At 46.0% G+C, this 23,164-nt stretch overlaps 1 protein-coding gene across 1 annotated transcript in view; it reads left to right on the top strand.

Moving 5' to 3' along the window:
* Positions 1–8,546: 8,546 nt before the first annotated feature.
* OTOP1 (otopetrin 1) overlaps positions 8,547–23,164 on the top strand; it is a 39,431-nt gene continuing 24,813 nt past the window's right edge. The window contains exons 1-2 of the mRNA XM_526509.6: positions 8,547–9,029; positions 22,524–22,660. Coding sequence (XP_526509.2) covers positions 8,627–9,029; positions 22,524–22,660 — 540 coding nt within the window. The 5' untranslated portion in view covers positions 8,547–8,626. The remainder of the gene's footprint in view (positions 9,030–22,523; positions 22,661–23,164) is intronic.

Genomic DNA, 23,164 nt, shown 5'->3' with positions numbered 1-23,164 from the left:
CTTGTGAGTTTTGTTCATGCAAACTTTGGAATAACTTCTGGTTTTTAGCTATTAGCACTTTGAATTAACTGTAGCAATAACAAGGGCTAACTCTGTTCTTCAAAGACTTTATAAAGACAGTATTTGCACTTTCAAATGCCAATATGTCTACATTAAATCTAAGCAGCATAAGCATTGTGACAGAATGTATCTCATGTTGATTGTTTTCTCTGTAAGGTGACTTCTAATAATGACCTGACTTAATCACCACTTGTGTCTGGTTCAGATCATACCCTGCCATTTACTAGCTGCAAGACCTTCAGTAGTACAGGTTTAGTATCCCTAATTTCAAAATCTGAAACTTTTTGATTACTGACGTGACACTCAAAGGAAATGCTCATTGGAGCATTTTGGGTTTTGGAATATAATGCAAATATTCCAAAATCCAAAACACTTCTGGTCCCAAGCATTTCAGAGAAGGGGTAGTCAGACTGTAATCTTTTTTCAGCTGTGAAGTGGGAACAATATCTGTCTTATAGGGTTGTGCATAATAGTAATAATGTTTGTAAAACACCAATTACAGTGCCTGACATAGTAGGTGTCCACTCAATAAATGGTAATGGAGAGGGAAAGAAAGGGAAAGCAGAATCTAGGATCAGGAATATCACATCTGGTCATGATGTCTGCAAAGCAGAAAGTCAGGCATGATGAGTAGACAGAAGCAAACCCAGTTTGTGGTCATGGGTATGTGAAGGTGTGGCGAGAGTGTCATTTAAAGTAGGGAGCAAGGCCAGGCAAAGGCCACAATCAGGCAGCCGAGTCAGGCAGTGATTAATCAGGCAGTGATGTGAGGGTCTGATACAACTGAGGCTGCAGCCCTGGAAGGTAGGGCATTTGGATCAGACTCCCTGGAGGGAGCTTGGGTGGAGAGTGCCCCAGTATCAGCCTTCACACATTTTATATCTTTTTTTTTTTTTTCTTGAAGAGTATGTTTACAACGTGGATAGAAATCTAAGGCTGGCATGTGTTTAAAACAATTAGTTAAAACCCAGTTTCCCAAGAGCTAATAACTGGCCAGTTAGGATGGTATGAAGATTATCCTATTACTTAAAAAAAGACTTTGAGACAGAGTCTTTAACTTGTCATAACATGTCCGAACAGGATCTAGTTTGAGACACTAAGAAGGATAAGACATCAGTTTGAAAAGAGACCACATCAGTGCAACATGAATTCTGCTAAAATCGAAGCAAGAACAAACATCAATTTATTGTGAAGCTTGGGTGAAAAAATGGTGAAATCACTAATGCTTCATGAAAAGTTTATAGGAACGATGCCCCAAAGAAATAAACAGCTTACAAATGAATAACTTGTTTTGAGAAGGTATGAGATGATGTTGAAGAGGAAGCCCTCAGTGAGAGACCCTACACATGAATCTTTGAGGAAAAAATTAATCTTGTTTATGCCCTAATCAAAGAGGACTGATGATTAACAGCAGTTAGCAATAGCAGAAACAATAGACAGTGTCAGAGACGTCTCAATTGGTTCAGGTTACACAATTCTGACTGAAAGCAAACTTTCCACTTGATGGGCGCCAAAACTGTTGTGCCCAGATCACTTGCAAACAACAGCAGAGCTTTCAATGGAAATTTAAACAAGTGGGATCAAGATCCTGAAGCATTTGTTCAAAAAGTTGCAACAGGATATGAAACATGGATTTCCTAGTACTATCCTGAAGACAAAGCACAATCAAAGTAATGGCTACCAAGAAGTGGAAGCGGGTCAGTCAAAGCAAAAGGAGACCAGTCAAGAGCACAGGTCATGGCAACAGTATTTTGGGGCTCAAGGCACTTTGCTTGTTGACTTTCAGGAGGACCAAAGAATGGTAACATCTGCTTATTATGAGAGGGTTTTGAGAAAGCCAAAGCTTTAGCAAAAAATTCTTGGGAAAGCTTCAGGAGAGTCCTCCTCCACCATGACAATGCTTCTGCTTATTCCTCTCATCAAGGGCAATTTTGGGAGAATTTTGATGGGAAATCATTACAGTCCTGATTAGGCTCCTCCTAACTTCTTTTTGTTTCCTAATCTTAAAAAATCTATAGAGGGTACCCTTTTATCTTCAGAATTTAACTGCATTGATATGGTTAAATTCTCAGGACCTTCAGTTCCTTAGGGGTGGGCTAAATGGCTGTAGCATGACTTATAGAAGTGTCTTGAACTTGATGGAGCTTATGTTGAGACATAAAGTTTATATTTTCCATTCATTTTTTCCAAGTTTTGAAGTCCAAGGGTACATGTGGAATGGCTAGATTGAGTTCATTAATCAATGCATTACTTTGCATACTTATTTTTTGTGGTGAGATTTCTTAAAATCTATTCTTCACAATTTTCAAAATGCTATAAATTGTTATTAACTATAGTTACTGTGCTGCACAATAGATCTCTTGAACATACCCTTCTTACTTAACTGAAATTTTGTACCCTTTGACCAACATCTCCCAACCCCCCAATTCCCCCTGCCGCCCAGCCCCTGGTAGCCATTATTCTACTCTCTATCTATATGACCTCAGCTTTTTTAGATCTACATGTAAATGAGATCATGTGGCATTTGTCTTTCTGTGCTTGGCTTATGTCACTTAACATAGTATCTTCCAGGTTCATATCCATATTTTTGCAAATGTCAGGATTTTTTTTTTTTCTTTTTTGAGACAGGGTCTGGCTCGGTCACCGAGGCTGGAGTGCAGTGGCACAATCTCAGCTCGCTGAAACCTGGACCTCCCAGGCTCAAATGATCATCCTACCTCAGCCTCCCAAGTAGCTGGGACTACAGGTGCGCCCCACTGGGTCTGGCTAATTTTTTTTTTTTTTTTGAGACAGAGTTTCACTCTTGTTGCCCAGGCTGGAGTGCAATGGCGCGATCTTGGCTCACCCACAACCTTTGCCTCCCGGGTTCAAGTGATTATCCTGCCTCAGCCTCCTGAGTAGTTGGGATTACAGGCATTTTTAATAGAGACGGGGTTTCTGCATGTTGGTCAGGCTGGTCTCGAACTCCCGACCTCAGGTGATCCACCCGCCTCAGCCTCCCACAGTGCTGGGATTACAGGCTTGAGCCACCACACTCAGCATTTTTTTTTTTTTTTTGTAGAGTTGAGGTTTTGCCATGTTGCCCAGCTAGTCTTGAACTCCTGGGCCCAAGCAGTCCACCCACCGTGGCCTCCCAAAGTGTTGGGTTTACAAGCATGAGCCATTGTGCCTGGCCATTTCCTTCTTTTTAAGGCTGAATAGTATTCTGTTGTGTATGTATACAATGTGTATACATACACACATTTTCTTTGTCCATTCATCCATTGATGGATGCATAGGTTAATTCCATATCTTGACTATCATTTGTGTGTTATGGATTTAATTTTTGCTCAGCAGAAGATCTGTTGAAATCCTAACCCCTGGTACCTCTGATTGTGGCCCTATTTGGAAATGCAGTGTTTGTAGATTTAATTAAGATGTAAATTACAGTGAAGTCATACTGGAGTAGGTTGGGCCCTTAACCCATTATGACTGGCGTCTTTATAAGAAGAGGAAAAGAGGCACAGATGCAGAGGAAAGATGGTCAAGTGACAACAGAGGCAAAGATTGGAGTGATATAGCCACAAGCCAAGGAATGCTAAGGGTTGCCAGCAACAAGCAGAAACTGGAAGAGGCTGGCGAGGACCCCCCGTTGGAGCCTTCAGAGGGAACTTGGCTCTTCGGACATCTAGATTTTGGACTTCTGGCCTCCCAAACTGTGACAGAATAAATTTTCATCGTTTTAAAGCCACCCAGTTAGTGGCACTTTGTTACACCCATCCTAAGAAATGAATACACTTGGCTGTGCACAGTGGCTCACACCTGTAATCCCAGCACTTTGGGAGGCTGAGGTGGGTGGATCAGAAGGTCAGGAGTTCAAGACCAGCCTGGCCAGCATGGTGAAACCCCATCTCTACTAAAAATACAAAAAATTAGCCAGGCATGCTGGTGTGCATCTGTAATCCCAGCTACTCGGGAGGCTGAGTCAGGAGAATCACTTGAACCCGGGAGGCAAAGGTTGCAGTGAGCCAAGATCAGGCCACTGCATTCCAGCCTAGGCGATAGAGTGACACTCTGTCTCAAAAAAGGAAAAGAACAGAAACGAATACACTAACTCTTTTGTTCTTAAAAATACTGGGATTACATAGCTACCACCAAAGGTGACTGGGAGCAAAATGTTCTAATTGTCCCTTGGGACCTTCTATTGTCTCCAGTAGTTGAGTGTGCCAGTGGGCCTCTGGCCTTGTGAAATCCCATTATCTTCACTGGAAGAAGGGAGCCCATGCGATCATTAAAAAGGAAACAACAGGCGCTGGAGAGGATGTGGAGAAATAGGAACACTTTTACCCTGTTGGTGGGAGTGTAAACTAGTTCAACCATTGTGGAAGACAGTGTGGTGATTCCTCAAACATCTAGAACTAGAAATACCATTTGACCTGGCGGTTTCATTACTGGGTATACCCAAAGGATTAGAAATCATGCTACTATAAAGACACCTGCACATGTATGATTATTGCAGCACTATTCACAATAGCAAAGACTTGGAACCAACCCAAATGTCCATCAGTGATAGACTAGGTTAAGAAAATATGGCACATATACTCCATGGAATACTATGCAGCCGTAAAAAGGATGAGTTCATGTCCTTTGTAGGGACATGGATAAAGCTGGAAACCATCATTCTGAGCAAACTATCGCAAGGACAAAAAACCAAACACCGCATGTTCTCACTCATAGGTGGGAACTGAACAATGAGAACACTTGGACACAGAAAGGGGAACATCACACACTGGGGCCTCTCGTGGGGTGGGATGGGGAGGGATAGCATTAGGAGAAATACCTAATGTAGATGACGAGTTAATGGGTGCAGCACACCAACATGGCACCTGTATACATATGTAACAAACCTGCACGTTGTGCACATGTACCCTAGAACTTAAAGTATTAAAAAAAAAAAAAAGAGGAAGGGAGCCCGTGTCCGAGGGCAGCATGCCTCCCCATCCATCTGCGTGGTACTGAATCATCACTGGGAGGCAGCTGCCTGGTCAGGACATTTCCAGCTTTTACACTGATTGAGCCATGCCACACAGCTCTCAGGACACAGTGTGGGCAGGGGTAAGATGCGCCAAATGTGGTGAAAACAGCAGGCCTGGATGCCACCAGAGCATCGTTTCTGACCCCTTGTATCTGCCCACCACGGAGCAGGGGTCAGTCGTAAGAAATTGGGGGCCCCGTGTAGCTCAGACTTTTGAATAAAATCTCACCGGTGGAAGGTAGAACACAGTGTGGGTAAATCTCTCAGTTTTATTTTATGTATTTATTGAGATGGAGTCTCACTCTGTCATCCAGGCTGGAGTCCAGTGGCACAATCTTGGCTCACTGCAACCTCTGCCTCTGCCTCCTGGGTTCAAGAGATTCTCCTGCTTCAGCCTCTCAAGTAGCTGGGATTACAGGTGCGCACCACCATGCTGGCTAATTTTTGCATTTTTAGTAGAGACGGTGTTTCACCATGTTGGCCAGGCTAGTCTCGAACTCCTGACCTCAAGTGATCTGCCTCGACCTCCCAAAGTGCTGGGATTACAGGTTCTCAGTGAGTTTTAACATTGTCTTCAGATTACAATAAAGGGGGCTGACTTTAGCCTCCAGAAACTTTCATTTCATTGCTTCTTAAAAAAAATGCAGGCCAGGTGGGGTGGCTTATGCCAGTAATCCCAGCACTTTGGGAGGCCAAGGGGTGGATCACGAGGTGAGGAGTTAAGACCAGGCTAGCCAGCATGGTGAAACCGCACCTCTACTAAAAATACAGAAATTAGCCGGGCATGGTGGCGGGCGCCTGTAATCCCAGCTACTCGGGAGGCTGAGGCAGGAGAATCGCTTGAACTCAGGAGGCAGAGGTTGCAGTGAGCTGATTGTGCCACTGCACTCCAGCTTGGGTAACAGAGTGAGACTCCATCTCAAAAAACCAACCAAACAAACAAACAAACAAAAAAGTGCAGGTAGCCCGGAGACAGGCATTCCACTTGATTTTCAGATGGTGACTGAGCTTTATTTATCTTTGTACTCAACGGGTTAAGGTACTGCTAGCTGCTGTAACATTTCAGACTTTGGTGGCTTAGACAATGGAAGTTTATTTCTCACTGATGTAAGGTCCAGCTTCGGAAGGAAAAGCCGCCTCACTAGTCACTGGGGAGACACGCAGACAGGCTCTTCCATCTTCAGCTCAGGCTCCCAGGTTGCTCTGGCTGTTGGTAGGAAGAGGAGGGGAGAAGGTGGAGGGTCCCTAGTAGGTTTGCTGGATCTTCTCTCTGGATTGCCTTTCCAGACCCCTGCTCCCTTCCGCCTGACCATCCACTCCTAAGCCTAAAGAATGTGCAGGAGGCTGGACGTGGTAGCTGGAGCCTGTAATCCCAGTGCTTTGGGAGGCCGAGGTAGGAGGATGGCTTGAGCCCAGGAGTTTGAGATCAACCTGAGCAACATAGTGAGACCCCTGTCTCTACAAAAAACAATTTAAAAAAAATGAGCCAGGCGTGGTAGCACACACCTATAGTCCCAGCTATTCGGGAGGCTGAGACGGGAGGAGCACTTGAGCCCCAGAATTCGAGGCTGTAGTGAGCCATAATCACACCACTTCATTCCAGCCTGGGAGACACAGGGAGACCCTGTCCTTATTAAAAGATAAAAATAAAAGAAAGAAAGAAGACCATGCAGGTGTTGCCTCCTCCCTGAACCTCTCAGCCTTCCTGCAGACCAGGGCTCCTCCCAGGCCCCTGGTTGTAGCCCTGCTCAAGGGTGCTGTGCTGCTTACTCTGTCCCCACTCCCAAGCTCTTAGAAGTTGAGGGCTAAGTCTCACAGGTCATGATCCCCAGCTTCCCAGTGAGGGCTCATTAGCTGTTTGTTTATTGCTGTTTCTCTACCTGAACATCAGCTCCACCTGAGCAGAGCCTTTCATAGCTGAAAACCCAGCGCGTAGAACAGAGAGCAGCAAATGATTCATAGGTCAACACATACATATGTGTTGCTCAAATGCATGAATGCGTGAATTGGAAGAATGATGGTGGCAAGGTGAGGTCCCCCAGGTTGACTCCTTGCTAGCCCAGGACTCCCCACCCCTCCTTTACTAGTCAGGACCTGCGATTGCAATTTGCTGCGCTTAGCGCAAAACAAAAACGTGGGCCCTCTTGTTCAAAAATTAAGAATTTCAAGACGGCAAGAACCTTAAACCAAGAGCGAGAGGGTGTCTTCCGGGCCCAGCCCTGGGCTGTTGCACGGTGGGATGTGGGCTTGCCCCAGGCTCGCTCCCAACTCCCCTCTCCAACCTGCGGCTGGGGGGCTGGGGTCTGGCGCCTCCTGTCAGCCACGCCAGACCCGTAGAACGCTCTTGGGCAGAAACTTCCCAGACCTCCACTTAGCGGCACCCGAGCGGGGCGCCCTGGCAGACTCAGCCCCCTTCCGGGAGCAGGCGGGTGCCAGGCGGGCACCGGGGCTTTGGAAGGGGCTAGTGAAGACGCTTGGGCGCCGGTAGCAACAGGGTAGACGCCGGGGCGTCCCTCATTCCAGCTCCTCTGGGTCCAGAACGGCTGCCGCTCCTTTGGGGGAGGGTGCGGGATGGTCTCTTTTCTTAGAAAGTGGCTCAGGTCTTATTCTGCGCCTGGGCATCTCGCAGCCGACACACAGGCACACCAGACGGACAAACAGAAAAACCCACAGAAGGCGGCCCCTCCCCCAATTCAGAGAGCCAGTGACGGGCGCTCCTCCACCCCTAACCAGACACACCCGATAACAGACGGTCAGACACAGAGTGACCCGCACAGAGAAGACAATACAGAAATACGCAGGGACGAGTACAGACCGTCGGACGCTCGGACACGGACCCAGGCAGGATCACCTGGACCTCTGGGTTCCCCAACGGAGACCCTCGGGGAAGGCCCGGAGCATCGCACGCCCCTGTGGAGCCCCGGGCGCCCCACTTGGCAGCAGCCACGCCCCCCGCGCACACCCCCCTCGGGCTGGCTCCGGGAGACCCCCTCTCCCCAGTCCTGCAACCCCGGGACCCCGGGAGGCACTTCTTGTCACCCAGCGTTTCCGGGGCGCCCGGACAGGGGCTGGGTGGGCGGGCGTCGGCTCAGGGGTGAGGGCTGCAGACGGCGGGCGGGGGCCGGGCGCGCGGGCGGAGGTGCGGGACGACGCGCTAGTGTCGTGGCAGGGCTGGCCAGTGTCCCAGGGATCAGGAGCGGGGAGCTGTCCGCGTGGGTCCCGGAGGGGGCAGATGGCTGCCCCGGGCGTTGCCCAGTGAGGGGCAGCGGGCAAGGGAGCTCGTAGAATCCCAGGTCAGCGGGGTGGGGCGCCGGGTAAGTGGACAGGGTGGTACCTTGACGGAGGACGAAGGGGCAGAAGAGGGGAGGGCGGGCGTCGGGAGGTGACAGGAGAGGGGGCAGGTTGGCAGGGGCGTGGGGTAGGAATCGGAAGGGAGTTGAAAAGGGAGGTGCTGGTTGGCAGAGGCGTCGGGGCAAGGACAGGAGCCAGGAGCGCAGGCGGGGCCCGACGGCAGCCACCCCCGGGACCAGACTTGGCGCGGGTGTCTCGAAGATGCTCGAGGGCCTGGGGTCGCCCGCCTCGCCCCGGGCAGCTGCAAGCGCCTCGGTCGCAGGGTCGTCGGGGCCAGCGGCCTGCTCGCCTCCCTCGTCCTCGGCCCCGAGGTCCCCGGAATCCCCGGCCCCCCGGCGGGGCGGTGTGCGCGCCAGCGTCCCACAGAAACTGGCCGAGATGCTGAGCAGCCAGTATGGGCTGATCGTGTTCGTGGCGGGGCTGCTGCTGCTGCTGGCCTGGGCCGTGCACGCCGCGGGCGTGAGCAAGAGCGACCTGCTGTGCTTCCTGACGGCGCTCATGCTGCTGCAGCTGCTGTGGATGCTGTGGTACGTGGGCCGCAGCTCCGCGCACCGCCGCCTCTTCCGCCTCAAGGACACGCACGCCGGCGCCGGGTGGCTGCGCGGTGAGTCCAGGCGCCGGGCGAGCGGGTCTCCGCCTCCTCGCCCGCTGGCTGCATCCTGAGGCTGCTCTGCGCCCTTCCTACCGCTGCCGTCTTCCCTTCAGCCTTTTCTGCCTTGGTCTCTCTGTGCATCTTTCCTAGCTTTCCTGTCTGCCCTTCCTTCTTTCCTCTCTCTCTCTCTGAAGCCTGGGTCGCCGCAGGAGCCTCCTCTCCGCTTCCAGACGCTTCCATCATTACAGCCACAGTTACAGAAACCTCTCTTGTCCTTCCCTGACTTAAAGCCATGCAGTGGCCCTACTGACCCCATGATGGAGGCCACGCTGCCTCTCCTGACACTCAGAGCCTTCTAGCACCCGGCCCCCGAGGGCCTGTTTCCTTTGATCCCCTCCTTTGTTCTCATCCTGTTCTGGGGTCATTCACGCGGACTTTCTCTCCCATCGCAGGATCTCTGCCTCTGCACATTCGGCACCTTCGGTTCCCTCCTCCAGGAATGTCTTTTCCACTTTCCCACCTGCCCCTCTGCTTTCCGAGACAGGGCTCAGGCCTCACCCCATTCTCCCCGCGAAGCTTCTCCGACCCCTTCTCCTCCCGGCTTTGCAGGTCTGACCACATGCCCCCAACCCGCACTGGGCTCCAGTGTTCTTGTCAACATGTCTGTACCCTCCACTCCACCGGGGAGCTCTGTGATCCCTGTCTCTCGGTCCTAGAGCCACCTCAGGGCCTGGCACCAAGTGGGTGTTGAGAAAATAAGGGGGGATGAATGAAATAATGAATGCGTGGATGCAGGGTGGGGCAAAGAGGGATAGAGGCTCCTGCTGGTACTCACATGCATTGGCTGAAATTGTCAAGATAGGAGCTCTTTCTTCCTCAAGGGGCTGCCACATTTTTTTTTTTTTTTTTTTTTTTTTTTTTTTTTTTTGAGACAATGTTGCTCTATCTCCCAGGCTGGAGTGCAGTGGCACAATTACAGCTCACTACAGCCTCTTCCTCCTGGGCTCAAGCAATCCTCCCACTTCAGCCTCCTGAATAGCTGGAACTATAGACACACATGGCCTTGCCCAAGCTAAGTTTTGTTATATTTTGTACAGATAGGGCCTCGTTGTGTTGTCTCCTTTTCTCAAACTCCTGGCCTCCAGGGATCCTCCTGCCTTGGCCTCCCAAAATGCTGGGATCACAGGCATGAAGCACTGTGCCTGGCTGGGGCTGCCAGTCTTGAGTGGGAGACAGACATGGTGCAGGTGAAAGGGAGGAAGCCGTGGGGAGCATGCTTGTGAAGAAAGCTTCTGTCTGAGTAACCTTCCCAGGAGAGGCCAATTGCATTTCACACCACGTGGTCCAGACACATCACACATTGCCACTTGGACTCTCATATTAGACCTGAATTTAAATCTCCATTAGAGTGGGGCTTCCGTGTTCCTTGCATGCATGACCTCGGGCAAGTTACTTGATTGCCTTCCTTACCCTGAACCCTGGTTTCAGCATCTGCAGAGTGGGGATCTCACACTGGATAGGATCCAGTGACTGATGAGGTGGCTGCCCAGCACACACTAGGCCTCCTTTCCACACTTCTTCCAAAGGTCCTGGCCAGATGCCACCTTCTTTACAAATGCCTGGCAGGAATGACTCCTCACTTCTATGGGCCACCATGGCCCCCTTCTGTAAAGCTCTTTTGGTTCTTGTCCGTTTCTGCCTTGTATTATGACTGTTGGAGATTAGCCTTATCATCCAGAAGAGATTTTAGACTTCTTAGGCTCAGGGACTAGATCTAGTTCATCTTGCTTTTGGGGAAATTTGACACCATTGCAGCGTGGCCCAAATTCCTGTCCTGAAAATGGTTGTTTTAGGGAAGTTAATGGTTTTGTGACTCTGTGAATGACAGTGAATCTGGTGCTATTTAAAACAAGGCACGAAGTGTTATTTTAGGATATTGACTTACACAGGCTAAAAAGTATTAAACACATGAGCCTTTACCTGTGTTTTCCTACAGTCAAAGCCCCTTTACTGTTCCTCACTTCTTTTTCTCCTCCATCCTTTTTTCTCCCTTCTTCCTTCCCTCCTTCTCCTTTCCTTTCTTCCTCCTCCCTCCCTCCCTATTCCCTCCCCTTCCCTCCTCTCTGCCTTTCCTTCTTTATTTTTTTTTTTTTGAGATGGAGTCTTGCCCTGTCGCCCAGGCTGGAGTGCAATGGTGTGATCTCGGCTCACTGCAACCTCCACCTCCCGGGTTCAAACGATTCTCCTGCCTCAGCCTGCCAAGTAGCTGGGATTATAGGCGCCTGCAACTATGCCCAGCTATTTTTTGTATTTTTAGTAGAGACGGGGTTTCCTCATGTTGGCCAGGCTGGTCTCAAACTCCTGACCTCGTGATCTGCCTGCCTCAGCCTCCCAAAGTGCTGGGATTACAGGTGTGAGCCACCATGCCTGGCCTCCCTTTCCTTATTTTTTTCCTCATTATCTTTCTCTCTTCTCCTCCTTCATCCTTCCTTCCTCTCTTCCTTCCTCCATCCTTCTCTCCACTATCCCTCTTCCCTCTCTCTCTCCTCTCTTTCTCTTCCTTCCTCTCTTCCTCTCTCCCCTGCTGTTTTTGTTTTTGTTTTTGTTTTTGACATGGAATCTCACTCTGTTGCCAAGGCTGGAGTCATGGGTCACTGCGACCTCCACTTCCTGGGTTCAAGTGATTCTCCTGCCTCAGCCTCCTGAGTAGCTGGGACTACAGGTGCACATGCCACCACACCCAGCTAATTTTTGTATTTTTTAGTAGAGACAGTGTTTCACCATGTTGGCCAGGTTGGTCTCAAACTCCTGAGCTCAGGTTATCTGCCTGCCTTTGCCTCCCAAAGTGTTGAGATTACAGGCATGAGCCACCACGCCCGGCCTGGTGCATTCAGAATGTTCCTCCTTCTCCTTCTCCTCCTCCTCCTTCTTCTTCTTTTTTTCTACTCAGTCTGTGCTTATCCAAGAAATGCTCTTCTTTATATTGAAGTGCAGTTAACTTCCTAGAACCATCATCCTCTTCCCCAGAGCTTCTATCATCATTCACTTATTCATCCACCATCCATCCATCCATCCATCCGTCCGTCCGTCCGTCCATCCATCCATCCATGTTTTTTTGTTCTTCCTGTCTCTCTGCCTCCTTTCAGGTTGACTCCGAGCATTGGCACCTGAGTCTATGGGTGAATGGTTGCACCATTTCCCAAGATTGGGAAGCCAAAGGGAAGAGCAGGGTGGGGACACAAAACCAATGACATGTTACATTTCTCCTATGGACATGCTATGTTTGAGGTGTCTTTGGGACACAAGTAGAGAGGGAATAAATGGGCAAGGTAGAGAGAGCACGTGATAGGTGTTCAGTAGATGACAGCTGTTTAGACATTCAGTGAGTTGCCCCATAATAATGTAATTCAAATGAGGTGTGTGTATCATGGAAATGGTGTTGGCTCTGGAAGGTTTGGCTTGAGGTCTCAGCTCTATCACCGTCACCTTTCTGAGTCCTGCTTTCCTCATCAGTAAGATAAGACTCCCAGCTGCCTCTCTGGGAGGAGCTGGGGGATGTTGAGAGAAGCAGTTTGCAAAGCCCTGGCCATTCCTGTGGGTTCCTCAAAGAAGCAAGAAGCTAATTATTAGTGTTGGGAGGCCCTGGTGCCAAAAGGAAGCACCTTCAGCCCCAACAGGGACTGGGGTTTCCTCTGGAATTCTAGCTAGAAAGACAGGTTTGACTCAGGAACTCAGCTCTGCCCTGGTGTTGGTGACAATCTTAGATCAATAGGCAGAGGGCAAGTCCCTCAGGAAAAAGAGCAGTGATCCCCAAGATCCATTCTGGGGCCACTATGAGGGTCTTGCTTAACTCCATGCATTTTCTTACATATTTGTTTTCTTAGATGATATTTCTGGTCCAGTGGAAAATATAGACATAGTGTCATGATTTCAACACAAACAAGCAAATGTGGCTGCCAAAAAATCAGATGCAGGCTTGGCTTTCATTGGAAAGGAAATCAGACTGTGTGTGGAGGGTCTCATCCTCCTTGAGCATTTCACAGGCCACTGGAAAGAGCGGCGGCAGGAGGAGCAAAAGGAGGGTCAGTCCAGAAGAGAGAAGGATGCGGAGGTCACAGGGTAGAAAGTGCTGCTGCCTTGCGCCTGTCAGCTCCAGGCCATCGTCTGTCTTTCAGCAAGTAAGAGTCATTTCCTCTGGGAAGCCTCTCCCGATAGTTTCAGACCAGGGGCAGCCCCCAGGTTGTATGGTCTCATAGCACTCTTCATTTTCTTTCTAGCACTAATCAAGCAGGAGATTGTATTATTCAGTGACTGTTGGGGTAGCCAGACTGAGCCCCTAAAGGCAGAGACCCTGTCTGTGCTTACCATTGTATCCCGAGCTCCTGGCACAGTGCCTAACATGTAGTAAATGCCAATTCATATCTACTGAATAATTGAATGATTGGATGGATGGATGGATGACTAGATGGGTGGATGAATAAGTGAATGCTGACAGAAGCTCCAGGGAAGAGGATGATGGTTCTGGGAAGTCAACTGCACTTCAATATAAAGAAAAGCATTCTCAAGTAAGCACCAGGCCAGGCGTGGTGGCTCACGCCTGTAATCCCAGCACTTTGGGAGGCTGAGGAGGGCAGATCACCTGGGGTCAGGAGTTTGAGACCAGCCTGGCCAACATGGTGAAACCCCGTCTCTACTAAAAATACAAAAAGCTGGGTGTGGTGGGACACAGCACATTATGAATCATTTGCTGCTCTCTGTTTTGGGCACTGGGGTTTCAGCTGTGAAAGGCTCTGCTCAGGTGGAGCTGATGTTCAGGCAGAGAAACAGCAATAAACAAACAGCTAATGAGCCCTCACTGGGAAGCTGGGGAGCATGACCTGTGAGACTTAGCCCTCAACTTCTAGGAGCTTCGGGGTGGGGACAGAGTAATCAGCACAGCATCCTTGAGCAGGGCTGCAACCAGGGACCTGGGAGGAGCCCAGGTCTGCAGGAAGGCTGAGAGGTTCAGGGAGGAGGCAACACCTGCACAGTCTTCTTTCTTTCTTTATTTTAGTTTTATTTTTTAATAAGGACGGGGTCTCCCTATGTCTCCCAGGCTGGAATGAAGTGGTGTGATTATAGCTCACTACAGCCTCAAATTCTGGGGCTCAAGTGCTCCTCCCACCTCGGCCACCCAAATAGCTGGGACTACAGGTGTGTGCTACTATGCCTGGCTCATTTTTTTTAAATTGATTTTTGTAGAGACAGGGGTCTCGCTGTGTGGAGTGCCTGTAATCCCAGCTACTCAGGAGGCTGAGGCAGGAGAATTGCTTGAACCCGGGAGGCAGAGTTTGCAGTGAGCCAAGATCATGCCACTGCACTCCAGCCTGGAAAACAGAGTGAGACTCCATCTCAATAAAATAAAATAAAATAGAATAAAATAATATATAAATAAAGTAAGTACCAGCTGGTGATGGTAGGGTACACTTTGAGAGATGTTGAGCCTCCTAGCCCTGAGCTTGTCCAAGTAGAGGTCAGATGGCTGCCGGTCATGATGCATTGGAAAGCATTCTTGCATGGGATAGAATGTAGACTAATTCTGTGGGACTTTCCACCTCTAAGAGGGGGGTTCAAGATTCTAGACTCCTAGGAGGGATTTGGGTGCCTAACAAAGAGGAGGGGGTTCCCTCTGCCATCACTGGATGGATACCCTAGGTAGTCTTTGGATTATTCTCAAGTATTGTAGCTAGTAAACTTTCTAATTGGTTCTAATGCATCAACTTTTTCTTGGCGATTGAGTGATGATAATAACATCCCTCTTATAGAAGTTTCTAGGTAAGGAAAACTGTTCTAGGTGACTTCCATGTAATGACTCACTCAATCTCCTCAGCACCCCTATGAGATAGGTGTTATTACTGTCATTACATCTTAGAGATGGGGAAACTGAGGCAAAGGTAAGTTAAGTGATTGCCCAAGGTCATCAACTAATAAGTGGTAGGAAATGGGCAGCTGGCCTCTGCCACTCTATGTTCTACTGTCTTTTAGAGCATATTTTTTGTCAATATTCCACGGACATCCAACATTGTATACTCTGTTTTGAGGTATGCAAGATTTTATATACATATCAAAGCAAGTTCATTGATTGTATGATTCAATTCTTCTATGTCTTATATTTTGTCTACTTGATCTATCTAGTTCTGAAATTTTCCGTTCTGTTTTTTTATTACCAGCAGTTAAATATATAAAGCAGGGAGGCTGAGGCAGGAGAATCCCTTGAATCTGGAAGGTGGAGGTTGCAGTGGGCAGAGCTTGCACCATTGCACTCCAGCCTGGCCAACAAGAGCGAAACTCCATCTCAAAAAAAAAAAAATATATATATATATATATGTGTGTATATACGTGTATATGTATATACACGTATATACATATATATGTATATACACGTATATACATATATATGTATATACACGTATATACATATATATGTATATACACGTATATATACATATATATGTATATACATATATATGTATATATACGTATACATTATACGTATATATACACATATATGTGTATACATATATGTGTATATATACATATATTTATACATATATACCTGTATATATGTATACATGTATATGTATATACATGTACATGTATATATACATATATACGTATATACATATACATGTATATATACATATATGTATACATATATACACGTATATATATTTATACATATATATGTGCATATATATAAAGCAAAAACTGTTTTATTTGGGCACACATGTGGCTGTTATATCTTCCTCATACAGTATGTCTTTTTTTTTTTTTTTGAGACAGAGTCTCGCTCTGTCGCCCAGGCTGGAGGGCCGTGGCACGATCTTGGCTCACTGTAAGCTCTGCCTCCTGGATTCACGCCATTCTCCTGCTTCAGCCTACCGAGTAGCTGAGACTACAGGCACCCGCCACCATGCCCGGCTAATTTTTTTGTATTTTTAGTAGAGACGGGGTTTCACCGTGTTAGCCAGGATGGTCTTGATCTCCCGACCTCGTGATCCGCCCTCCTTGGCCTCCCAAAGTGCTGGGATTACAGGCATGAGCCACTACGCCCAGCAATCTGTCTTTTATCATATGTCGTGATAAAGGAGGAAGGATTCTTTATCCTACTTATTACGTTAACTTTAAATCCCATATGGTCTGATATTAATATTGCCATTCTGACTTTCTTTTTGTTTGCATTCCTCTTTGTCCACTACTTTATTTTAAACCTTTATTACTTTGTTAAAAGTGCAATTTGTGTAAAGATCATGTAACTAGGTTTTGTTTTTAATTCAATCTTCCTATTCTTGCTTACTACTTAGTGGGATGATTTAGATCATTCTAATTTATAGTAATAATTTATATAGTTGGCTTTTTTGTTTCCATTTTTCTTTACGATGTTTATGATGATATATTTTACATTCCTATTTCTTCCTTTTCCTTTTCCACATGTTTGCCTTTTTTGAGCATTTGAAAAATTTATTGTGATTTTTTTATTCCATTAATGGCCATTTTTTTCTTCCCTCACTCTCATAATCAGATGCATATTACTTCATTCTTTTTTTTTGAGACGGAGTCTCGCTTTGTCACCCAGGCTGGAGTGCAGTGGCACTATCTCGGCTCACTGCAATCTCCGCCTCCCAGGTTCAAGCGATTCTCCTGCCTCAGCCTCCTAAGTAGATGGGACTACAGGTGCCCATCACCACACTGGGCAAATTTTTTGTGTTTTTGGTAGAGACGGGGTTTCACCATGTTGGCCCGGCTGGTCTCGAACTCCTGACCTCAAGTGTTCCACCCATCTTGGCCTCCCAAAGTGCCGGGATTATAGGTGTGAGTCACCGCGCTCAGCTTCCTATTACTGCATTCTTATTTGAAAACAAAATATTGAACATTTCCCTCAGTGAGCCACACTGTGTCCCACTCCAAGATGTTTGCTGCTCCCACTTCCTCTCTACCTAACGGGATGAGACCTTTCGGGTACGTTTGCCTCCCTCTTCCTTTCCCTTCTTCCCTCTCCTTTTCCATTTATTTACCATGAGGGCTTTCAAAGGTTTTTCTTTGTTCCCTATCCAGTCCTTTTCCAACTTGGGTTTTTTTTTTTTTTTGAGTTGGAGTCTCGCTCTGTCGCCCATGCTGGAGTGCAATGGCGCAATCTCAGTTCACTGCAACCTCTGCCTCCTGGGTTCACACCATTCTCCTGCCTCAGCCTCCCAAGTAGCTGGGACTACAGGTGCTCGCCACCACACCTGACTAATTTTTGTATTTTTAGTAAAGACGGGGTTTCACCATGTTGGCCAGGCTCGTCTCGAACTCCTGACCTAAGGTGATCCATCTGCCTCGGCCTCCCAAAGCTCTGGGATTACAGGTGTAAGCCACTGTGCTCGGCCAAACTTAGGGGTTTTGTAGAGATAGTTAATAGAATTTCACCTCAGAATGTCTATTCTGTATGACAAGTCTTTATAGGGCATGTAAATTACACATCTCAGGCAGTTTATCCATTTGAATTTAAGTTCTTCTTTTCTCTCCTATTAATCGAATTATCTATCTCCATCTGTCTCTCCATCCATTATACCTCCACCCTCCTCCAGCTTTCCACAAAGTTGATTGGTCACTATAATTTGCTCTCCTCTTCATCTTCCCCTCTTTTGGGGACTCTCTTCCAGTTCACAAGCTGCTTGATTAAAGTCCTTTGTCAGACAAGTTATATGGATGACAGTTTTCTCTCACCCTCTGTTCTCTGTTCAACAATCACCTCCTTTCCTGCCCATGTACCTTCAACCTCAGTCCCCTTTTCTGCTTTACTTTTCTTCATGCACTTAGCACTTCCTGACATTCTTTATATGTTTACTATTTACTGGTTTATTTTTTGCCTTCCCCACTAGATGTGAAACTCCTCAAGGGCAGATACTCTATTTTATTGACCTTTATATCTTCAATGCCTGGGACAATGCCTGGCCCATGGTTTCTGCTCAATAAATAGTTGTTGAAAAAATTACATTTTGTGTATCTTCAAACATCATTCTGCCTTTTGCCCTGATACGTGGGCGACATCTTAGCTGGGAATAAGGTTTTTGAGGTGCAGTCCTTTCCTTGCGGCACATTCCTCCACTGTCTTCTGGTTTCCCAGGCCGCACAGAAAAAGTCTGTTGCCAGCTCATCTCTCTGATATTTTGTGCACACCCCAATTTATGCAATATTATACTTGTATATTTTTGTTTCTACAGCAATCTCATATGTCTGTCTTTGAGCCCTTGACACAATGCCTCATGCATAGTAGGAGTCCCCAAGATATTTGTTGTATAAATAACTGGGTGAATGAATCCATGGATGAATGAACACAGGAAGAAAGGGAGAACTTGAAGAGTATAAGAAAATATGTAAAGTATTTATTACTGAACCCTTGACAAGTCAACCACAGAGATGGTCTAGACCAGTAGTTTTCAAAGTGGGGCCTAGATCAACAGTGGCAGCCCCACTTGAAAATTTGTTAGAGATGCAAATTTTGGGGCCCCGCCCAGACCTGCTGAATCAGAAACTCTGGAGGCGGAGCCCAGGAATTTGTGTTTTAACAAGCCCTGCAGCTGATTCTCATGCAGTCTCCAGTTTGAGAACCACTGCTGTAGACCATCCTCATTTTCTGTATGGGAATCCTGAGGCTGGGAGCAGGAAGTGACTCATGTATTCTGTGAGTGTCCAGGTCTCTACAGTTTCAGGCCTATGCTCTTGCCACTCAACCACGCTGCCTCGCCTCATCTTGCTATGTTTTTTTTGTAATTAAAACCAACCACGTATTTGTCAAAACATTTCAAAGCACTGGGATCGAATCTCCACTCTTACAAAGTTTCTGATTTCATTGGGGTGTTTCCAGGATTAAAAAATAAATGTGAGTTAGAGTTGTTTCTATAAGGCTTTGAGCAGTGGAAAAGTGCCAGGCGATTGCATTACTTTTCAGAGGAGGCTTCTCAGGCTGGAGATGTAACATTATAGCCCAATGTTATGGCTCATGCCCTCCTCTCTGCTCAGTGCCTTAATGCACGTCATACATGATCCAGTTTCCTCCTGTCGGTAGGAGCAAATGTATAAATGGCGGTCAATGCTAGCCCAGGAGAGAGATGAGGAACTCTGACTTGACCAAGCGCTCATGATCACTGCCTTTTTGTCACTAATTTCTTCATTTGTCACCGAGTGTCTTTTTAATGTATTTTGTATATTCCTTTCCAGTCTTTTTTATATGCAAATTTTTTATTAGTTTGTTTTTATATTTTGGGCAAAACCATGCTCATTATATTATCAAAGATTGCTTCCTTTCTTCAGTACACCTAGCACAGGCCCTTCCTCAGCTACTACTATAGAGCCCTTACCCATCTATTTTTTTTTTAAATATACTTTCAGCCGGGCTCAGTGACTCATGCCTGTAATCCCAGCACTTTGGGAGGCTGAGGCAGGCGGACCACTTGAGGCCAGGAGTTTAAGACCAGCCTGGCCAGCATAGCAAAAACTTATCTCTACTAAAAATACAAAAAATTAGCTGGGCATGGTGGTGCACGCCTGTAATCCCAGGTACTTGGGATTGAGGTTGAGGCACAAGAATCACTTGAACCCAGGAGGTGGAAGTTGCAGTGAGCCAAGATCGTGCCACTGCACTCCAGCCTGGGTGACAGAACAAGACCCTGTCTCAAATAAATAAATAAATAAACTTTCTATTTTAGAAAAGCTTTAGATTTATGGAAAAGTTGCAAAGACAGTTCAGAGAATTCCTGTATACCTGTATGACCTGCACACTCTGCACTCTTATTTCTTATTATTTCATATTAATATATATATTTTTTGAGACAGAGTTTCACTCTTGTTGCCCTGGCTGGAGTGCAATCATGCGATCTCGGCTCACTGCAACCTCCACCTCCTGGGTTCAAGTGATTCTCCTGCCTCAGCCTCCCGTGTAGCAGGATTACAGGCATGTACCACCACGCCCACTAATTTTGTATTTTTTAGTAGAGATGGGGTTTCTCCATGTTGGTCAGGCTGCTCTTGAACTCCCAACCTCAGGTGATCTACCCGCCTCGGCCTCCCAAAGTGCTGGGATTACAGGTGTGAGCCACTGCACCCGGCCAGCTGCACTCCTATTCTTTAGAGAACAGGATTTTAGGATTAGAGAACTGAGATTTTTGAGTAGAGCAGTGACATTCTTAAATTGCTCCTTTTTGAAAAAGCTTCTAGAAGCCTTCTGTTGATTGGACCAGGCTTTGTTGATTGTGTATCATTTGTCAGACTCTGGGCTATGGGGTGAGTACAATGATGAACAGGACACAGCACCTGCCTTCTAGTTTTACCTTTGCAGCTCAACAGTAGAATTCATTTATTTATTTAGAAATAATTATTATGTTATTTTTGGGTAGAGATGGGGTTGCTTAGGCTCTTGGCCTCAAGTGATCCTCCCACCTTGGACTCCCAAAGTGCTGGGATTACAGGCATGAGCCACCATGCCTGGGCTAGAATTTATTTTATTAATATATTTTTAATTGTGGTAAAACATGCATTTATATATATAAAATTTACCAACTTACCAGTTTTTAAGTGTACAGCTCAGTGGTGTTAAGCACATATACACTTCTTTGCAACCAACCTCCAGAACTTTTTCGTCTTGCAAAACTGAAACTCTGTCCTCATTAAACACTAACTCCTCATTCTTTCCTCCCTCTAGCACCTGGCAACCACCATTCTACTTCTGTCTATGAATTTGCTTACATTTGATACCTCATATAATGAAATCCTACAGTATTGTCCTTTGGTGGTTGAGTTTATTTTACTTAGCATAATGTCCTCATGGCTCATCCATACTGTATCGTGTGTCAGAATTTCCTTCCTTTTTAAACGGAATAATATTTTGTTGTATGTCTATACCTCATTGTGTTTACCCATCCATCTGTTGATGGATGCTGGGTCGCTTCCACCTTTTGGATACTGAAAATAATGCTGCTATGAACAGGAGAATACAGATATCCCCTAGGGTCCCTGCTTTCAATTCTTTTGGGTATATACTCAGAAGTGAAAATGCCAGATCATGCCATAATAGTATTTTGAATTTTTTGAAGGCCCTCCCTACTGTTTTCAATAGTAGCTGTACCATTTTACATTCCTACCAACAGAGCACTATTTCTCTATATCCTCACCAATGCTTGTTATTTTCTATTATTTTCTTTCTTTTTTTTGATAGTAGCCATCCTGATAGTGCGATGGTATTTTGTAGTTTTGATTTGCACCTCTCTAATAATTAGTGATGGTGAGCATCTTTTCATGTACTTGCTGGTCATCTTTATGTCTTCTTTGGAGATATGTTTATTCATGTCCTTTGCCAATTTTTAAACTGGCTTTTGTCATTGTTGATTGATTGATTTTTGGAGACAGAGTTTCGCTCTTGTTGCCCAGGCTGGAGTGCAATGGCATGATCTCAGCTCACTGCAACCTCTGCCTCCCTGTTTCAAGGGATTCTCCTGCCTCAGCATCCCAAGTAGCTGGGATTATAGGCATGCACCACCATACCAAAGGCTAATTTTTGTATTATTAGTAGAGACGGGTTTCACCACGTTGGCCGGGCTGGTCTCCAACTTCTGACCTCAAGTTATTCACCCTCCTCGGCCTCCCAAAGTGCTGGGATTACAGGTATGAGCCACTGTGCCCAACCCATTGTTGTTAATATATAAGAATTCTCTACAAATTCTCTCATAGCAGCATTATTTTCAGTATCCAAAAGGTGGAAGCGACCCAGCGTCCATCAACAGATAGATGGATAAATACAATGAGGTATAGACATACAACAAAATATTACTCGGCTTAAAAAGGAAGGAAATTCTGACACACGATACAGTACGGATGAGCCATGACGACATTATGCGAAGTAAAATAAACTCAACCACCAAAGGACAGTACTGTACGATTTCATTATATGAGGTATTTAATGTAAACAAATCTGTATATTGTGGATATTAATGACTTATTAGATATATAATTTGCTAATGTTTTCTCCAGTTCTGTGGGCTGTCTTTCCGCTTCATTGGTAGTGTCCTGTGATGTGCAAAAATTTTTCATTTTCATGTAGTTCATCTTATTTAATTTTTGTTGCTTGCATTTTTGGTGTCATAGCCAAGAAATTATTGCCAAAGCCAATGTCATGAAGCTTTCTCCCATGTCTTCTTTTACAAGGTTTATACTTTTATATTTAGATCTTTTATCTGTTTTGAGTTCATTTTTGTATATGGTGTAAGGTGAGGGTCCAAATTCATTCGTTTGCATGTGGACATCCAGTTTTCCTACCACATTTGTTGAAAAGACTGCCCTTTTCCCATTGAATGGTCTCGGCACCCTTGTGAAAAATCATTTGACCATATACATAAGGGTTTAATACACAATATAATTTATTTTTAAATGACATCAATGTATGTTAATGCAATATGTGTGTTTCCACTTCCCCCTTCATCCCACGTTTAGGTAGTATCACATTGTTTGCAGTCATTACCGTCATCCTGGGATGCCTTAAAATTGGATACTTCATTGGATTTTCAGAATGTTTATCAGCCACTGAAGGAGTTTTCCCAGTCACCCATTCAGTGCATACTTTGTTGCAGGTAAACCACTGATGTTTATTTATATTGTCTCATTCCTGTGAAGTGTATCCCAGGTTGTGTAGAAACTTGTAACATCAAGACGTGTGGCAAGTGGAGACAGTGTGCACAGCTGTGAACTGCAGTGAACTGAAGTGAACTGAAATCTGTCTTTGAGGCTTAGTTCTTCAGCTGCCTCCATTGCAAAATAAAACTCTGTGTCCCCATGGCCATTTTTGCAGGGATCCTATGAGGCAGAACTTCTAATGATGAAGAGTCAGGAAATTCTGCCAAGCCAGAGTCTACAGTAAAGGCTTGAGGGAATTTTATTTTCTGGGTATGTGACAGGTTTATTGAGAGAATTCACGTGGCGTATAATTCACCCATTTAACGTGTGCAATTCAGTGGTTTAGTCTGTTCATAGAGTTATGCAACCATTGCCAAAATCAATTTTATTTTTCTAAAAAATTTAATATTCTTCCTACATAGAAACCTTGTGCCATTGCAATGCCTCCTCTGGGTCATGGA

The sequence above is a fragment of the Pan troglodytes genome, chromosome 3 (assembly GCF_028858775.2).
Source record: "Pan troglodytes isolate AG18354 chromosome 3, NHGRI_mPanTro3-v2.0_pri, whole genome shotgun sequence".
Classification (NCBI taxonomy): Eukaryota; Metazoa; Chordata; class Mammalia; order Primates; family Hominidae; genus Pan; species Pan troglodytes.
This window is presented reverse-complemented; position numbering and strand designations above follow the sequence as displayed.